Raw genomic sequence first — 20,204 nt, 5'->3', positions numbered from 1 at the left:
CGGATTCTTAACCACTGCGCCACCAGGGAAGTCCCGACAAGTAACTTTTAATGTTGGGTTTCACATACGTTTTTAAAGAAGCAGAAAAAATTTAGGATGGTATAATTTTACTTATATTAAGTTGCTTTTTTAATTAAAATTGAATGATGTACTTTACACCAGATCAATGGAACAGAAAAGAGACCCAGCAATAAACGCATGCATATGTGTTCAATCAATCTATCAATACAACAAAGGAACCAAGAATATACAATAGGAAAAGGGTACTCTCTTCAACAAATCGTCCTGGGAAAGCTGGACAGCCACATGCAAAACAATGAAACTGGACCACCATCTTAAACTATACACAAAAATTAATTCAAATGAATAAAAGACTTAAATTTAAGACTTGAAACCATAAAACTCCTAGGAGAGAACACAGGGGGTAATACGCTCCTTGACCCTGGTCTTAGCAATGAATTTTTGGATTTGATACCAAAAGCAAAAATAAACAAGCAGGACTACATCAAACTAAAAAAGGTTCCGCACAGCAAAGGAAACCACCAACAAAATGAAAAAGCAACCTCTGAAATTGGAGGAAATATTTGCAAATCAAATATCTGATAAGAGGTTAATATCCAAAATTATATTTAAAGAATTCACACAACTCAATAGCCACCCCCCACAATAAAAACCCCACAATCCAATTTAAAAATTGGCAGAGCAACGGAAAAGACATTTTCTTCCAAATACAACACATGAATGGCCAACAAGCACATGAAAAGGTGCTCAGGTACATGAAAAGGTGCTCAAAATCAGGGAAATGCAAATCAAAGCCACAATGCATATCAGCTCACACCTATCAGAATGGCTGTCATCAAAAAGACAAGGGATAGGACTTTCCTGGAGGCGCAGTGGTTAAGAATCCACCTGCCAATGCAGGGGACACGGTTTCGAGCCCTGCTCCGGGTAGGTCCCACATGCCGTGGAGCAACTAAGCCTGCGTGCCAAGACTACTGAAGCCCGTGCTCAACAAGAGAAGCCACCGCAATGAGAAGCATGTGCACCGCAAAGAAGAGTACCTCCCGTTCACAACTAGAGAAAGCCCGCAAGCAGCAACAAAGACCCAGTGCAACCAAAAATAAATAAATAAAAATTTTTTTTAAAAAAAGACAATGGATAACAAAATACTGGTGAAGATGTGGAGAAAAGGGAACCCTTGTGCACTGTTGGTGGAAATGTAAACTGGTGCAGGCACCATGCAAAAGCCAATACGGAATGAAAACTATACCGTATGATTCAGCAATCCCACTTCTGGGTATGTACCCAAAGGAAATGAAAACAGGATATGGAAGAGATTTATCTGCACTCTCATGTTCACTGCAGCATATTCACAACAATCAAGATAAAGAAACAACCTAAATGTATATCAGTGGGTGAATGGATACAGAAAATGTGGTACACAAATACAATGGAATACTATTCAGTCATGAGAAAGAAGAAAATCCTGCCATTTGCAACAACATGGATGGACCTTGAGAGCATTATGCTAAGTGAAATATGCCAAACAAATACTGCATGGTATCTACTTATATGAAGAATCTAAATAAAAAGTCAAACTCATAGAAAAAGAATAGAAAAGTGGGTGCCAGGGGCTGAGGGGTGGGGAGCGGGGAGGTTGATAAAAGGGGACAAAGTTTTAGCTATAAGATGAATAAAGTCTGAGGATCTAATGTATAACATTGTGACTACAGTTAACAACACTATACTGTATAAGTGAAATTTGCTGAGAGAAAAATGTTCTCCTCTCTCTCTCTCTCTCTCTCTCTCTCTCACACACACACACACACACACACAAAGGATAAAAAGGGGAATTCCCTGGAGGTCCAGTGGTTAGGACTCCATGCTTCCACTGCAGGGGGTATGGGTTCGATCCCTGGTCTGGGAACTAACATCCCATAAGCCATGGGGGGCAGCCAAAAAAAAAAAAAAAAAAGATAAATATGTAGTTGAAAATGTGTTAATTAATTAGATGGGAGGAATCCTTTCACAAGGATTCTTTTCACAATCCTTTCCTTTATACATATTCAAATCATCATTATGTACACTTTAAATATCTTAAAATTTCATAAATTACACCTGAACTGAATGAAAAATACTCAATGCTACAAGTCTTGTGAAACAAACTATAAAAAATGCTTCATGTACCTAGGGGCAGGACAGGAATAAAGATGCAAACGTAGAGAATGGACTTGAGGACACGGGGAGGGGGAAGCTGGGATGAAGTGAGAGAGTGGCACTGACATATATACACTACCAAATGTAAAAGAGATAGCTAGTGGGAAGCAGCCGCATAGCACAGGGAGATCAGCTTGGTGCTTTGTGACCACCTAGAGGGGTGGGATAGGGAGGGTGGGAGGGAGATGCAAGAGGGAGGGGATATGCATATGCACATAGCTGATTCACTTTGTTATAGAGCAGAAACTAACACACCATTGTAAAGCAATTATACTCCAATAAAGATGTTAAAAAACAATGCTTCATGTTACACCTCTGTATTAGTCTATACAAGATTATGAGCTAGTTCAAAGTATATAAATATATTTTAGAAACAAAGTATTATGAATTCCTGAAACTATTACTTAGCAAATCAGGTGCAAAATGAAAGCAATTGGCTTTAAAGAAACGTATTGCTAAATACATTAAATTACTCATTAAAATTAAGCCTTTGTGTCTTCTCAATAAAAAACCGGTAAAAGAGAATTAGAAATTCAATGATATCCTAACTTCAAAATTGGTTTTTAGCAATTCTACACATTAGATAGATAGATAGATAGACATAAGCAACTGGGGCGATCCATACATTAAGCAGTTTAAATGCCTTAAACTACCTCTGTCCAAAACCAGGTATCCAACGCAAGGAAAAAGAAAGCCAAAAATATAAAGATAGTTGAAGAGGTCCACACTAGCCAGAGCCACCATCATAATGAGAGATCTTTCATGTTCTCTCACTCCTATACCTATGATAACTCCCAAATGCCTGGTAATGTCTCAAGGTACCCTACCTAGTTTATGAAACTTAAGAACCAAAACAATATGAATATATACAATAGTTCATAACATGCTCCTCATATTGTTTAAGCAATATTGACTTAGTACCCCACAAAAGAAATTGGTTTTAAAATATCTTGAAGTACATCTTAAGTTACCAATATTCAAGTTAAGAATATAATTTACTTTATGGAAAAACTCAATTCATAGTTTAGGCACCAAAAAATTATAAACTAAACTAACTAGAAAACTTAACAGGATCACAGCCCATTTTAGTCCTACTTGGAAAACAAGATTCAATACCATTCAATTTTCAATCTTCTAATTTCAAGTATATATCTAGCACTCCAAAACAAAAACAAGGACACACGGAATATACATACAACCTGCTAATTTTTACATAAGTCTAATAAATGTAAAGTTGGGGGTTAAAAGTCTAATACAATGGGATATTATGTGACATTAAAAAGAACGAACTGTTGACACATACTATAAAATGGTGAAGCTTGAAAACGTAAGTGAAAGAAGCTAGTCACAAAAGGCCACATACTATTCCATTTGTATGCAATGTCCAAAACATGCAAATCCATAGAGACGGAAACTTAGATTAGTGGCTGCCTGGGACTTGTGGGAAATAAAGAGTGACGACAAATAGGTACAAGATTTCTTTTGGGGCGGGTGATGAGCTTGGTGCTGAGGAACCTGCAGCGGGCAGTGCCCGAGGCGGGCGCGGCTCCGTGAGAAGGTGCAGGCAGTGCGGAGAGCCCTGTGGGTGCAGAGGTTCGACCTGGGGGTCGTCTGTGTCGACAACAGATTCAGCCGATTAATACAATCTACACAAACAAAAATACCCCAACAGATGTGCTTTCCTTTCCATTTCACGAGGATCTGAAAGCAGGCAAAATTCCCCAGCCTGATTTTCCAGATTACTATAATTTAGGAGACATTTTCCTGGGAGTAGAGTATATCTTCCAGCACTGCAAAGAAAATGAAGATTCCTATGACATCCTGACTGTGACTGCCACCCACGGGCTCTGTCACCTGCTGAGCTTCACACACAGCACGGAGGCCGAGTGGCAGAAGCGGTACCAGAAGGAGAAGCAAGTTCTCAAGGGGCTGAGCAGGCACACAGGGACCAGGTTTCCGCCCCTGAGCAGGGGCCTCTTCTGACTGAAGTGTCACAGTGTGAATGAAAGGTGGATTCCCCCCGCTTGGGCCCCAAGGATCAGGGGTCCCCCACGCTGAGGTCCCTGCTGGCCACTGCTGTCCTGTGGGGCTGCAGAAGTGCCAGCCCTAGCAGGTGCTGAATTCTATGAGTGGAACCTGCCTCTTAAAACACTAGAGAAATTTCCACTCATTTCTTTGTTCAGGACACAGGTAGGTGTGTTATTTTCAGTGTTGTAAATAAAATAGTTCTAAGTGCTCAGAAAAAAAAAATTTATTTGGGGGGTTCTAAAACTAGGTTATGGCAATGGTTGCACAATTCTATAAATATAATAAAAACCACTGAATTTTATACTTTAAAGTGATGAACTTTGGGGGTATGTAAATTACATCTCAACAAAGCTGTTTTTAAAAAAGATAAATTAGATAAGCCCTCAGCAGTAGGTATAGTGTGTCATTAAGAACACTGGTATAGTATACAGTGTGATTAAGAGCACTGGCTGGAGCCAGACTGCCTGCCTGTACCACTTATATAAACTGTTCAATTGTAGGCAGGTTAAGTAACCTACACTTCATAGTATAAAGAGAGTTAACAGACATAAAAACACTCAGAATAGCACCTGGCTTACATTAAGTATTATATGAGTTACTCTTATTAATCAGCCTTTTACAGGAGAGAAAAATCCACACTTCTTTGAAGTTGAACTAAAAATGAATGTAAAAATTATCCTTAATGAAAATTGTTACTTTTTAAATTTAGAGTGTACATGAATAATGGAACATACATATCACATTAAAATAATCTAGGGGAAATACAATATATAAATTATAGCTCTCAATTTATAAATATTATTTGGTTTCAGTTTTAATCTACTTTGTAATCCTACCTTATACCTTCAAGGAGCCAACGTTAAATGTAATTAAACGCATCACTTATACCAATTGGTTTTGATAATCTTAACTTGTCCAATTCTTTTAATTTACAAAATGAGTGTTCCCTCTAGTGGTATTTTACAATGAGAAAAGTCAATGTTTACAAAAGATGGAAGATTTTATTTATAAACATTAAATTATTATAAACATTTAACTGTTTTAGTATTTGTCAAGTATTGAATGGGTAATAAGTTAATCAATCATATTTTATAAAACAATGAAAATGCAATATATTTCTTCTACCATGAAGAAACTGAAGTTCTCTACAGATCATTCCTAGTATACTATTATAAAATTTTAAATGAATGGTAAATATCTTAATAGTCCTTCAGATATTCAGAGGCTATATACTCATACCTCAAAGAGAAGCCCTTTAGGACTATTATATGAAGATCGTTTTTCAGATATCATACCATGGAATAGATTTTAAACAGATGCCAAGAAATGTCACAGATTTAATAAGCCACGCAACTAACGCGGGTTTGAAAGTTCCTGAGCTGTTCTAACTGCCCAGCAGGCCTCCCTGATTAAGATGGAGACTATAATTTTGGAAGTAAAAAACAAATTCATAAAAAACTAGAAGCCCCACAACTAGGAACAAAGAAGAACTCTCTCCTGGCAAGCATGTTATTTTATCCCCAGAAATAAGCAGTTGCCAAAATATAACTCATAATTGTTTATATATAACATTATACAAGTATTATCAATACTTTTAAAATCTCGGGAAAAGGCTATCAATTTCTATTCCTCTTGGATGGCACTCTTCATATTTTAGTTCTTCTTGATGATTCTCTGGTCTATCACTATGAAAGGTAATACAACAATATAGCTACTTAAAGTTAGTGAGCATCTATTACGTAACCAATACCATTCTAGGTCCTTTTATCACCATTTTCTACAGTACAACATATTTTTAAAAATCACTTCCACATACTTCATCTTCCCAGAGAGTATATTCCAATGGAAGGATAGCAGCAAGGAAGAAGTGCCTTTCAAGATTAGTGACTGTCATCAAGATTTATGAGTTGCCATAAAAACTTCCAAAGATCTCTTCTGGGCACCACAGCCACAATCTCCTACAGATTTTGCTTCATTAATCCCTTGACCTCAATCTACCACTTTCTCAACCTAAGTCTATCAGAATAATCTTTAGTCTTGCCTGTAGTGCTTAACCCCTTGTCACCTGGACAGCAGAGAGAACCTGAGACTGTTTAAATCTCAGCTAATACTCGACTGAACCAGAGAAATGGCCTAATGTACATCAGTATTTCTTGCAATTTAAGGCCTCTCATTCTGCCATTCCTACTCTTGCAAATCAACCTTTCTTCCCTTGGATTTCAAGGCGATGAGAGTCTAACCTTAAAGGCCATATTTCAGGGTATTCTTGATCTCATGGGCTAAGTTCATGCTGTAATGGGCCACTTTAGAAAACTATCAAATCCAGGTACAAACATCGAGAGAAATGCGTGAAGAATAGAAAGAGAAGGGTAAGAATTATACAAAGGATAGCAAAGGAGTTATAACAACTGCATTAAAAATTTAGCTGAATGTCCTAATAGTCAAGCTAGGCACATACAATGAGATTTTATCATAACATTTATAATATAATATTTGGTACACCTGCTTAAAAAGTTCAAATTTAAAAAGTGGTTCCTTGAGGGCTTCCCTGGTGGTGCAGTGGCTGAGAGTCTGCCTGCCAATGCGGGGGACACGGGTTCGAGCCCTGACCCGAGCAGATCCCACATGCTGCGGAGCAGCTGGGCCCGTGCGCCACAACTACTAAAGCCCGCGTGCCGTGCTCCGCAATAGGAGAAGCCACTGCAGTGAGAAGCTTGTGCACCGGGAAAAAAATAAAAGGTGGTTCCTTGGACTTCCCTGGTGGTCCAGTGGTTAAGACTTCTGCGCTTCCACTGCTGGGGGCACTGATTCAATCCCTGGTTGGGGAACTAAGATCCCACATGCCCCACAGTACCCACCCCCCCCCCAAAAAAAAAAAAGTGGTTTCTTAACCAAATAGAGTATCTTACTCCTACTGTAGGATACTCCTACTGCAGGACTGCAAGTATTCCCCAAGAGTAAAATTGGGGGAATAACTGTATTTTAAACTAAAAAGGCTAATGGTAACAAGGACAGAAGACTTTACAGATGTTTATAAGGAGATTCACAACTGTATACATTGCTATAAGTTATGTTTACCCTCTAACTCAAATAAGCAATCCTCAAACAAACAGAATAAGGCTAAAAAAATCTTTTCAGCTTGAGCCCTATCTGTATATAATCTCTGCTCAGGTGTGAAATATACAACCACTTCACTGGAGTATAAAACCTATTAAGAATCACTGTACTAATGGTTCAATTAACAATTATTAAGCAACTGTTCTAGGTCTTGCTGCACAAAAGAATAATGGAACAGACCCCATCCTTAGGGAACAATAGATCAATCCTGTCAATGGACATTAGCATATCCAACTAGTTACAACATATGTGAGACTGTGGTATGTATAATCATAATCCGTGCAAGTTTGTCAAAACTAACAAATTTTCTTATGAAAATATTAAATAAATTAGGTGATTGTTTTTTCCCATTGTTTTTGGCTACTGACTTAAATCCATTTGTATCTCTGATCAAGCCACACTGTTTTACACTTATACTTCTTTTTTTCTTAATTAAGAAATTGTGCCAATTTTTAATTAGGTGGTTTTTAGTATAATTTATTGCATTTCTCACATCAAGGATTTCCGAATTCTAACATTACATCTTATTTCACTAAATTCTGCTTTTTAGAAGAGTAATTCTAACTACTTTATTCTATTCTTCCCTTTATTCAGTGTTTATCATTCCTAATTGTATTTCTAACCCCTCTCCCCCAAATCAATCAAGTATCCTACAATTAGATGTAAAGCATCTAGAAACAGTTGTCGGGGACAATGTCACAAGCCTGATACCAAAAATCTAAAGTATTTTAACCATTTACAACATAAAAGAGGCTATGACAGAAGGTTGATAGGCTCTGACCTATTCTCATACAAACATCTATCTAAATGCTACTTTTTTCAACATGTGGTCTTCACTCATTTTAACTGGTTCAGTTCCTGAAAAAAGTGGGTTTCAGACAATATACTATAACTCCAATCAGTTACATAAGACACAACTAACCTTTTGCTCTGCTTGCAGTTGGTCACATCTTTCTTTCTCATGGTTAAGTTCTCTTTCCATTCTTCCAACTTGTTCTCGAAGTTGTGTTGTTTCTTTTTCCAGAACAGCAATTAACTTTAACAGTTCTTCTTTTTCTTTCATGGTTTTCTCAATTTTCAACTATAAAACAGAAAACTCAGATTGTTTTTTTATAATCTTATAATACATTACTAATTCAGTTTTCCATTTCAAAAAAATAGTGAAGAAATTTGCAGAAAGAACTTTTACATACTATCTACTTCATATCAATCAGACTCTTTTAGTCTTCAGTTAGAAAAATTCATGAATCATGAACTTAAACCATTTTTTGGTTGGGCAAAGAAAAAAAACATTACAAGAAGGTATAAAAGTAATGAATTTTATTATGAAGTTGCCTGCTAATCACTTTTCAAATCAGTACTAAAAATGAGGCATATTAAGTTTCATAAGTGACTTAATTCTGGGCTGTTCTTATTTTGGGTAATAATCAAGGAGAAAAATGTGTACCTCTTCTTGAATGCAAATCTATGGGAAATCTTTGAATCTATTAAGAACTTCCTTGTGTGTTACATAAGGCCTTCATCTATGGGATTACTGTGAAAAGTTCTTTAAATAAGGTACTAAGGAATAAGTTTCTATATGTATAAAATGGCCTCTATTTAGCTAAATTAAAAGAAACTTTGTAAGTAAATGCAAATTTTAGGACAAAAATGCACACTGTAACATATTAACAATATAATTGACTCTTTTTTTTTTTTTTTTTTGCATTACGCGGGCCTCTCACTGTTGTGGCCTCTCCCGTTGCGGAGCACAGGCTCCGGACGCACAGGCTCAGCGGCCATGGCTCACGGGCCCAGCCGCTCCGCGGCACGTGGGATCCTCCCAGACCGGGGCATGAACCCGTGTCCCCCGCATCGGCAGGCGGACTCTCAACCACTGCGCCACCAGGGAAGCCCTATAATTGACTCTTACATGAACACTAAGTTACTTAGTTCAGGAAAATCTAAAACTCCAGTATTCTAAAAATTACCAAATTAAGGGACCTAAAATAGTAAATAAAATGGTTAATATCTCTCTTACAGCAAGAAGTCTGATTCTATTAAAAAAAAAAAAAGAAGTCTGATTCTAACAAGGGAAGAATGGAGACTCAGAGGGAAAACTTCACAAAGGAGGCATCATACATTTAGCTAAAATAAAATGTTTTCCCCCAATACACCCCAAGTCACTTTTCCAGGGTCATGGAATCAAACTCTAATTAAACTCTAAAATGGCTCTTATGAAAGTTAAAGAACTGTAAAATTTTTAAATGACCCATCTATCTCTTCCATCAGACTAAATGAAAATGACAGGAGTAAATGCCCTCAAAAGAGAAAAGTTTGGGCTTCCCTGGTGGTGCGGTGGTTGAGAGTCCGCCTGCCAATGCAGGGGACACGGGTTCGTGCCCCGGTCTGGGAAGATCCCACATGCCGCGAAGCGGCTGAGCCCGTGAGCCATGTCCATGGCCGCTGAGCCTGCGCGTCCGGAGCACAGGCTCCACATCGGGAGAGGCCACAACAGTGAAAGGCCTGTGTACCACAAAAAAAAAAAAAAAAAAAAGAAAAAAGTTTACTTATTCACTTAATTTTTTACCTTACCTATTTTTTAAAAAATCATTTTTGGCTCTAAACTTTCTGGCCACTTAAAAGTAAAGATACACCTTGACACAGTACAACAGAAACATTATAAAAGAACCATTTTTTTCCCAGTGATTCATTTAACTGACACATACTTTAGAGTTCACTGAATCTTAAGTAGAAATTTTTAAAAGGAATTAAAATTATATGAAAGTGTATACAAGTCTAATTCCTGTCCCCAGTTTTGTATTCTGGTACCTTTCGACCATACAAAAAGGTTAAAATTTTACCATGAACACCCATAACCTAAATTCAATAATTATTAATATTTTCTCATATTTACTCTCCCTCTATATACCTAAGTTTTCTTTCTTTTTCTTTCTTTTTTTTTTGTTAAAGCATTTGAAACATAATTGCAGATACTTCACCCCTAAGTGCACAGGCCAAGCATCTCCTAATAAGTAGTCTTGTATTTAACCACTACCATGATCACAGCTAAGAAAATTAACAATAATTTTATAACACCCAACGGGTAGTCCACAGTTAAAATATACTACACTACCCCCAAGTATCTACTTTTTAGAAATCTAGGATACAACCAAGGTTCACAAACTGAAGGATTGTGGCTCAATCATTCTTAATGACAACAGTGCCCTAGATAATGTCTCACACTTGTACTAATTTGGTGCATTTTTAGTAAAATCATTAAAGATTTTGATAAATGTGGTAATTTAAAAGACTCGTCAAAAAATTGATCAGGATATAAATACCTTATCTCAGAAACATTTACCTAAGAGACAGCATACATTTTATGAGTAGGAAGAAGAGAACTAAATTGTGCAATGTCCCAATTTACTTGGAGCACAAAAGATAGGTAGATGCCAAAATGCCTGTTGTTTTTCTGTTGGAGGTCCTAAAATCAGGGTGGTCTAACAAGTATCCAAAAAACTGCAATATAAACAGTCACTGCATTCTTCATAAGATCTAGGCTTGTTTCAGCATCTTTGACTAGCATTCAAATACCAGGCTAAAAACCTTGATCATCAGGCGGTTGTCACCACAAAATGTTTTAGTCACCCTATAAAAGTTACATTTCTTTATTTAAGATAAGAGAGGAATTTCTGGAAGGGGAAAGGAAAGATACAGAAAAATTCACAGTAAGTTACTGGTTCCTTCTAACCTTCTTAGTTTGACTGTCTAATATCTATAACCTCTTGTCTTTTTTCTGTAGTCTGTTTTTTAAGATAAATAAAATCAGAGGCATAAAATATTTACATATAAAAAACATCCGAGTATAAAGAATAAGCAATGACTCGCCATAGGCTAAATAGGAATGTAAAATAACCAAAAATGTATACTGAACCAATTAAAGAAGATCTTTTTCACAGAAACTCAATACAACATTCTAATTTTTTAGGTTTAGGGTAAAGACATTGAGAAATATCTTGAAATAGGAATGCTGTTCTATTTTTTTCCTTCACTAAGTCCTAAAAATTAAGACATATGGCATTATTAGACCATCTACACAGAAAATTTCTTTTGATGCAAGTGCAATGACTCCAAAATATTCAGTGAAAAAGAGTGAGAAACTTTTTCACCTTTTTTTTTAAAATTATGGTTAATCCAGCTTATTCATTTGATCAAATAAACAGGAAAAGAAATCATTCTAAAAACGCTGAACCTAAATTATGAGACTGGGACGCTTCACTGATTCACTGCCACACGTGAGACAGAGCATGCTTGTGTTATAGTGAAATGAAGTTCACATCCAATTACAGTTAGACTTACTGCTTCATACCACTTTACCATCAGCTTCACCCCCAAATCTGGCCATCCCTAAAGAAGAAAGGTTAGGGGGAGGGAACATGAGGAAATTTTAGGTCTAAACTCTCTCAATAATTACTTATTGCAGATATACTATGCACAAAATACTGATAAGCCTAGGGACAGTCCCTGCCACAGTGAAATCAGTAACATAATTGTGACAGAAAATTTTTTTAAGTATTTCAAAAACAACACTCTAAGTTTATTATTTTAGTTAAAAAGCATTTGATTTTCAGGTTATACTCCTGCATAACCTAAAAATTCTTAAAATGCCAACCAACATGAGCTGTTTGTAATTTATCTATGACTGATTTGTCTTTTTTAAAACATTCACTATTTTGAAGTCACAGTTCATAACAAAATAATCCAGTTCATAATATAAATTTATGAATCACCAGCTCACTGTTGGTACCAACCTCAAGAAGGCCAGCTTTTGTGGTCACCACCAACATGTCAGAATTTCCTTCATCTTCCATAGTAAGCAACTCTTCAACTGGAGAAGAAGCTCGAAACTGAAAAGGTGTACTTGCTCCACGAATTTCACCCTTATGGGTAACATAACAGAACTGATAAAATTCTCCATCATCATTTGGAAGGTAATATCCTAAGAGGAAGTTAACAAACAAAAAAAGTATTAAATTTTCTGTTATAAAATTATTTGGATTTAACAAATCTTGCCATATTCTCTCATTTATGACCCTGTTTCTAAGCACTCAGGATATGTCTTTCCTATCTTTCACAAATTATCAAAACTAGACTCTTGGGCTTCCCTGGTGGCGCAGTGGTTGAGAGTCCGCCTGCCGATGCAGGGGACACGGGTTCGTGCCCCGGTCCGGGAAGATCCCACATGCCGCGGAGCGGCTGGGCCCGTGAGCCATGGCCGCTGAGCCTGCGCATCCGGAGCCTGTGCTCTGCAACGGGAGAGGCCACAACAGTGAGAGGCCCGCGTACCGCAAAAAAAAAAAAAAAAAAAACCTAGACTCTTCTTTCTTCCCTAAATATGCCCATATTTTTCTTATCTTAGGTCTAAGCTTATACTCTCAGAATATTCTTTCCCTGTATCTTCACTAGGGTAAAACCAATTTATCTGGGAGAGTCAAGTATGCAGTTTTCAATGAGAAAGAGGCTGAAGGCGGAGCAATGGAAGAACCAGCATAAAAGCCTAGGAGGACCAGGGGTTGGAATACATCATTTAAAGAAATGTTCCCTCAAATATGACATTAACTAAATGCATAAGAGAGATATTAACAAACGGAATACACTGCACATATGCACTGTGTAAGGGCAGAAAGAGGATGAGGTCTACTGATGCAGAACAAAAATAAGCTTTGGAACCACACAGATTTATTCTGGAATTCCAGCTCTACCACTAATTATTATTTACTTAACCTCCCCAAGCCCAAATTTCTTATCTATAAAAGAAATTTGAAGCCATCTATCTCAAAGTTCCAAAGTACCATGGATTATGTAGTTCTATCATCTAGCCCACTATCTGACAAATTATATGTGTTCAATATTTGTTCCTTCTCTCTTCAGCTCAACTGTTACCCTGTTTTAAATTTTGCTGTATTATCCTAGCTCAAAATTAATCCTCTCCAAATCCCAGCTCAAAATTAATCCTCTCCAAAGCTCCCATGGTATTTTTTACATTAAAAAAAAAAAAATCCTCCACCATGTACTTTGCATTACCATTATACACATGCTTTATAGCCTACATCCAGAACTCAGAAATACTGAGGGCAGATTATTAATAAATATAAACATTCTGAAATTCCCCCCAGAATAACCTGAAACAAGGAAGCATTCAATGACTGAAACGAACATACGAAGGTGAATATATTCCCCTTATCTTGGATATTAATATCTACCCAGAAATGTGCATTCATTATGCCTATTATTCCTTCATATCTTGAAATTTTTAGCCTCATTATTATGATATTGACTTCACTTGACTTCATTCTTTAAAAAATAGCTGAATTTTGTCCACAGAGGGGAGAGGGCAGAGAAAATATAAGCCTGAAACATCCTGTGGTGCTTAAAAATAAGAAAGAAGCTGTCAAAAAAGAAGGGGGTGGGGGAGTCAAAAAACACAGAAGCCCCCTTGACAGACCTCCCAATAGCCAGAGAAAGCTAAATCAATTTGAGCAACAAAAAAATTATAGCATTAAACTTTATTCCACAGAAGAAAATATATATGCATGAATGAGAAAAGGATGACTCTTCCTAACATAATAATTGCAATTAATAATGTCCAAGAAATGAGAATAGAAAAGCATCATCAGGCAAAAACAACAATAATTACTGTAGGCAAGATCCACTGATGGATACTAAAATTAGTGGGTGAAAGTTTCAGGAGAAACAAGGTATCTCAAAATTGCTCCCCATAATACTGTTAAATCACAAAGGGAAAAATACTAACTTTACAGTGGAGAAACCCAGCAGACACCACCTTAACCAAGTGATCAAGACTAATGTTACGGGCTTCCCTGGTGGCGCGGTGGTTAAGAATCCACCTGCCAATGCAGGGGACACGGGTTTGAACCCTGGCCCGGGAAAATCCCACATGCCACGGAGCAACTAAGCCCATGCACCACAACTACTGAGCCTGAGCTCTAGAGCCCGCAAGCCACAACTACCGAGCCCACGTGCCACAACCACTGAAGCCTGCGTGCCTAGAGCCCGTGCTCCGCAACAAGAGAAGCCACGGCCATGAGAATCCCGCGCACCGCAACGAAGAGCAAGCCCACGCGCAGCAACAAAGACCCAACACAGCCAAAAATAAATAAATAATTAAATAAGTTTTTTTAAAAAAGACTAATATTACTACTAAGAAGACAATCAGACATCAAGTACTCTCTGATACAATGCGCTGAAAAGAATACATCATCACTTCTATGATATACTTCCTGAAAATGTATAGCCTCAATCTAATCATGAGAAGCTGTCTCAAAAACTCAAAATGAGGAACATGCTACCAGAACAAAACAAAACTGAACAGTACTCTTCATAAATGTAAAGGTTATGAAAGACAAGGACAGAATGAGGCGCTATCACAGACTGGAGAAGACTATGATGATACGACAACTAAATGCAATGTGGGATTATGGACTGGATCCAGGAACAGAGAAAAGAACACTACAGGAAACACTAGTGAAATCTGAATAAAGTTTGTACTTTAGTCAACAGTGTTGTACCAATGTTGAATTCCTGTTCTTTTAAATAAATGTACTGTGGTTATGCCACATGTTAACATTATGGGAAGCTGGGTGAAGGGTAGATGAAAATTCTGTATACTATTTTTGCAACTTTACATCTAAAATTATTTCAAAATACAAAGTTTTAAAACAAAGTAATACAGGGAATTCCCTGTCGGTCCTTTCCAGTGGTTAGGACTCTGTGCTTCCACTGCAGGGGGGCACAGGTTCGATCCCTGGTTGGGGAACTAAGATCCTGCAAGCCTAGAGGCACAGCCAAAAAAAAGTAATTAAAGGTACATCTAGCAATAAATTTTTGAAGTTTTTAAAAACCCCATCCTCCTACTATCTACTACTAAATCCGCGGCTGAGTAACTTTGCAAAGGCCACTACACTTACTTTTAAAGTTTAAATAGAAAAGAAAAATATAGTTTGACTAATCAGCTCCGGTATCATGGCATTAGAAATTCTACAAACTAGATATTCGAGGTCTGATTTTTTTCAAATCTCACAAAAATAATTCACTAAAAATTATGGTTCAAATACCATTTGAGATACAAGATATAGTTATTCAGAACTGAAATTTAAAGGTACCTAGAAATAGCTCTCCTCAGATCAGTAAAACTGAAAATAAAATAGGAAAATGTAAAAACCAAACTCCAAGTCAAATTTTATAGCCTGTAACATTAGCAATCAAATTATAGTAAACAAATAAGAGTCCATTTAGGAAAACAGTTACATTTATGTACACTTTATTAGTTGTTCTGAGTTTTGCATTTCAGGATTCTCATGACTACTCTACAAAATGAACAAAATTGTTTGGATCATGCTTAAGATTCCTTCTGGCTCTAATTCTCTATGACTAAATTTTTCATGACTCTATCCTGAGCTCCTTATATAACAAACAAGTTCTAGGCAGGCAGAAGATTTTATTTCTAAATTTCAAAGTAAAAATTATGATGACTTTTCAAAAACATGTAAAACTTAGCTCCCATGAAAATGCTTTTACAATATGAACAGAAATAAACTGGATGCTTTTCTCCTTTTTTTCTAACTGCTTTGAAACTTTCTGCTGTCATAAATAAGCAAATTCATCAGTCACTATAACAAATTCTGTAAGTTTCTTATTTATTATAAGAAAACTAATCACATTAAAAATGACTGGAGGGCTTCCCTGGTGGCGCAGCGGTTAAGAATCCACCTGCCAACGCAGGGGACACGGGTTCGATCCCTGGTCCAGGAAGATGCCACATGCTGCAGAGCAACTAAGCCCGTGTGCCACAACTACTGAGCCTGAGCTCTAGAGCCTGCGAGCCACAACTACTGAGCCTGCATGCTGCAACTACTGAAGCCTGCACACCTAGAGCCCATGCTCCGCAACAAGAGAAGCCACTGCAATGAGAAGTCCGTGCACCGCAACGAAGAGTAGCCCCTGCTCACCGCAACTAGAGAAAGCCCGCGCGCAGCAACGAAGACCCAATGCAGCCAAAAATAAATAAATGAATGAATGAATTTTTAAAAGTAGATTAAAAAAAAGAATGACTGGAAATAAAGCCACAACTTTTAAGAACAAATATGTTAATAACAAAATCAGTTCCAATATACACACTTGAATTTGATTATCTAAAAAAAGGCTATGAATTAAAAGATAAACTACAGGGCTTCCCTGGTGGCGCAGTGGTTGAGAGTCCGCCTGACGATGCAGTGGATACAGGTTCGTGCCCCGTTCCGGGAAGATCCCACATGCCGCAGAGCGGCTGGGCCCGTGAGCCATGGCCGCTGAACCTGTGCGTCCAGAGCCTGTGCTCCGCAACGGGAGAGGCCACAACAGTGAGAGGCCCGTGTACAGAAAAAAAAAAAAAAAAAAAAAAAGATAAACTACATATATAATTTATAACTTTCTTAATCTATAAAACATCTATGACGACCTAAATCTCTGTCTATATTACAGTACAAATTTTATTCTCTGAATATGTGTTTCTTGTCACAGTACGTAAGGAAACTTTTTTGTATATGCAAGCTCCATGTGATCACATTCCCAACTCATGTTCACACCAAACATATACAAACCTCGCAATAAAAAGTTTTAAAGAAGTAAACCACCAAAATCCAAAACACTAACACCACCGAATGCTGGTAAAGATGCAGTCCAACAAGAACTCTCATTCACTGCTGGTGGGAATGCAAAATGTTTTTGCCACTTTGTAAAAAAGAGTTTGGTGGTTTCTTATGAAACTAAACGTATTCCTACCATATAATACAGCAATCATACTCCTTGATATTTATCCAAATGAGTTGAAAACTTATATCCACACAAAAACCTGTGCATGAATGTTTATACCAGCTTTACAGCTTTATTCACAACTGCCAAAACTTGGAAGCAACCAAAATATTCTTTTTGTTTTTGTTTTTTGTTTTTTGCGGTACGCAGGCCTCTCACTGCTGTGGCCTCTCCTGCCGTGGAGCACAGGCTCCGGATGCGCAGGCCCAGCGGCCATGGCTCAAGGGCACAGCCGCCCCGCGGCATGCGGGATCCTCCCAGACCGGGGCACGAACCCGTGTCCCCTGCATCGGCAGTTGGACTCCCAACCACTGTGCCACCAGGGAAGCCCCAAAATATTCTTTAACAGACAAATGGATGAATAAGCTGTGTTACATCCATACAATGGAGTACAACTGGTTTCCTTTGCAATTCTGGGCATTTCATGTATATTAAAATATTATACTGAGACAGAGTCCATTAGCTTCCCCAGACCAAAAACAGTCCATGGTATAAACAAGACTAAGAATTTGCTTTAATACAATCCAAAGTCAGTATAATTTTACTACAAAAATCACTCTACAGCAAATGCCATTATAGATTTCTAAATAAAATTTTTGTGTTTTGTTTTAAAGCAACAGGGTGTATTTTTTTCATATAACAAGCAATCTGGAGGCAGTTGCCTGCTGGCCTCGATTCAGTGGCTCAGACATGTCAGGACAGACATATATGTTCTTGTCTATGCCTTCCCCTCATGGCCACAGGAGGGATGCTGAAGCTCTAGCCATCACCTTTGTGAAGGCAGAATGTGGGGGGAGGGGCAATACCAGGTATATCTTCTCCTTTAAATAAGAGAATTTTTAAAAATCTGTATATAATGCTAAGACAAAAATGAATTTTATATTACTCACATCCATTTTATAAGCAACTTTCCCTATAGAATTTCTACTCTATAAATCCTGTTAATCATCTTTGTGATTTTCATACGGAATATTTTTCTCACCTCTAATTTGTTATATTATCTAATATCAGTAACAGCATTATTTTTTCATTTGAAAAAAAAGATCATCAAAAGACTGCTCTTCAATGAAAGACAATAAGGAAAAAACCTTTCTCTACATAAAATATCATGTGACCTACACTAGATATTTACATTCTTATGACTTCTGATAAAGAAAGATAAGATACTAATTCAATCAACTTTAGTCACTAGACATGCTTAAGTAGATCATTACAATGGGGTACAACATTTTTAATGGCAATAAAACATCTAATTTCATCTAGTTCTGCTTTTCAGTTCTCACCCTGAAATGCTAACACACAATTGACTGTTGATCCTTCTACATAATGTTCAGGCACAGGAGACCATAAAAACGTGTAATAATCACGAGCAGTACTCCATCCAACCTAAAGGAAAACAACAAAAACATGGATATTATAAGTAAGTGGTTTAATATGAGTGATATCTTATAGCATATTGTTTTTCACTGCATCCTAAAGTTAAAGCATGCATGAATGTTTACAAATCCTGAGCATTTTAACAATCACGTCAAATTTTTATTGTAATTTTTTATTAAGCTATAACCTAATGCTATAAAAATCTATAACAGCAGAGTTTCTACTATGTATTAAAATGCAATTTGATATCCAATTTCTCAAGGAAAACCTTAGTACACATATGATCAAATATAAAAACATGCTGCACTTAAAATTTGATTTCACTAAACATAAGTTTTTAAAATTTATTTTATGCCTTGAATTTAACTGTGTTTTTTTTAGTTAGATTTCCCCCTCCTCCTTAAATCTACTAATTAAACTTCACTAGTCTGTCATCTTTAGTTTTAAGTCTTGCCTACAGGCAATGGTAAATTTTGTAAAAATTTATTTTTACCTTTATTCCTAAGGTGTTTATATATACAAAAAGACCACCTATGTCCCACCAATCTCTAAAACATTTCCACCTTACAACATGAATATATACATTACATATCTCAGTCTTTATTTTCCAGATGAACTGTACTGTGGTAAATACTGAGTATTAGATATGTTTAAAACAGGTACTAGATATCCATTTGCCAGTATATTACAAGAAATTATGCATTATCCATGAGGTTTGATTACATATGTTCTATAATTCTGATTGATTTAGGATTAGAGGGTCCAGAATATTGAAACTGGAAGAATCTTAGTAATCTTTAGTCTCTAAAGGAGAGTTTTCAAACTGTCAGTCACAACCCAGTAGTAAGTGGTAACATTATATCAATTTAGTGGTTCATAACCACATTTATTTTTTAATTAGAAAGCATCAGAGGGCATGAAGGCTAAGTACTGCTTCATGAAAATTTGTTTCAGGTGTATCTGCATGCAACTTTGCTAGGTCAAATCACAGAATCATATTATTTTTATTTCTTTCTGTGTGTCATGGCCAAAAACATTTGAAAGACACTATTCATCTCTTTACAGATGAGAAGCTTGAGGAAACCATGATGTAAGTGATTTTCCTGACCTAAGGCTCAGTTTTTTTCTCTCAGGATTGTTAGAAGGATTACATTAGATGATGAACATAAAAGCAGCACTTGGCAGAGGGCCTGACCCATGATGGGCACTCCATAAATGGTAGTTTTTGCAAGCACAGTATACTGCAGTGATTAAGAGCATAGGAAGTAAGGTCAGACTGCCAAAAAAGATCACTTACTGGCTAAAATGACTTCAGACAAGTTATTTCTGTTCCCTCCTCTTTAAAATGGAGATAAAGGCTTATACGTGTATTAAATGAGATATGGCACCGTAGTGACACCTGGCACAGTGCCTAGCACATTAGTGTTCATTAAACGTTACCATTCATTAATACCCAAGGGGACACAATGTATTAGGGAGAGTGATCTTGACTCTAAAATGTTCTCTCATTCCATATCCCCCAGTGCTTCTATCATCTCCTGAAAAAGAGCCTATTTGAAGTTTTTCCCAAAAGATACACCTGGTACAAGTCATACCTTGCATTCTTTGTCCCT

The 20,204-nt window shown here is 37.0% G+C and overlaps 1 protein-coding gene and 1 pseudogene across 3 annotated transcripts in view; one reads left to right on the top strand and one right to left on the bottom strand.

Moving 5' to 3' along the window:
* The window catches only part of TAX1BP1 (Tax1 binding protein 1), an 88,700-nt gene that overhangs the window by 53,998 nt on the left and 14,498 nt on the right, over positions 1-20,204 (bottom strand). For both annotated transcript variants that reach the window (XM_082846105.1, XM_082846104.1), the window contains exons 3-5: positions 18,498-18,600; positions 12,156-12,343; positions 8,285-8,443 (exon numbers count right to left, since the gene is read on the bottom strand). In XM_082846105.1, coding sequence (XP_082702231.1) covers positions 8,285-8,443; positions 12,156-12,343; positions 18,498-18,600 — 450 coding nt within the window. The remainder of the gene's footprint in view (positions 1-8,284; positions 8,444-12,155; positions 12,344-18,497; positions 18,601-20,204) is intronic.
* Positions 2,787-8,257, top strand: LOC309966150 (endoribonuclease YbeY-like; annotated as a pseudogene). The gene has a single exon. The product of its transcript is annotated as an endoribonuclease YbeY-like (transcript).

The sequence above is a fragment of the Leucopleurus acutus genome (genome assembly GCF_964270905.1).
Source record: "Leucopleurus acutus genome assembly, chromosome: 9".
Classification (NCBI taxonomy): domain Eukaryota; kingdom Metazoa; phylum Chordata; class Mammalia; order Artiodactyla; family Delphinidae; genus Leucopleurus; species Leucopleurus acutus.
Note: the sequence above shows the minus strand (reverse complement) of the source record. Positions and strands in the feature narration are given on the sequence as shown.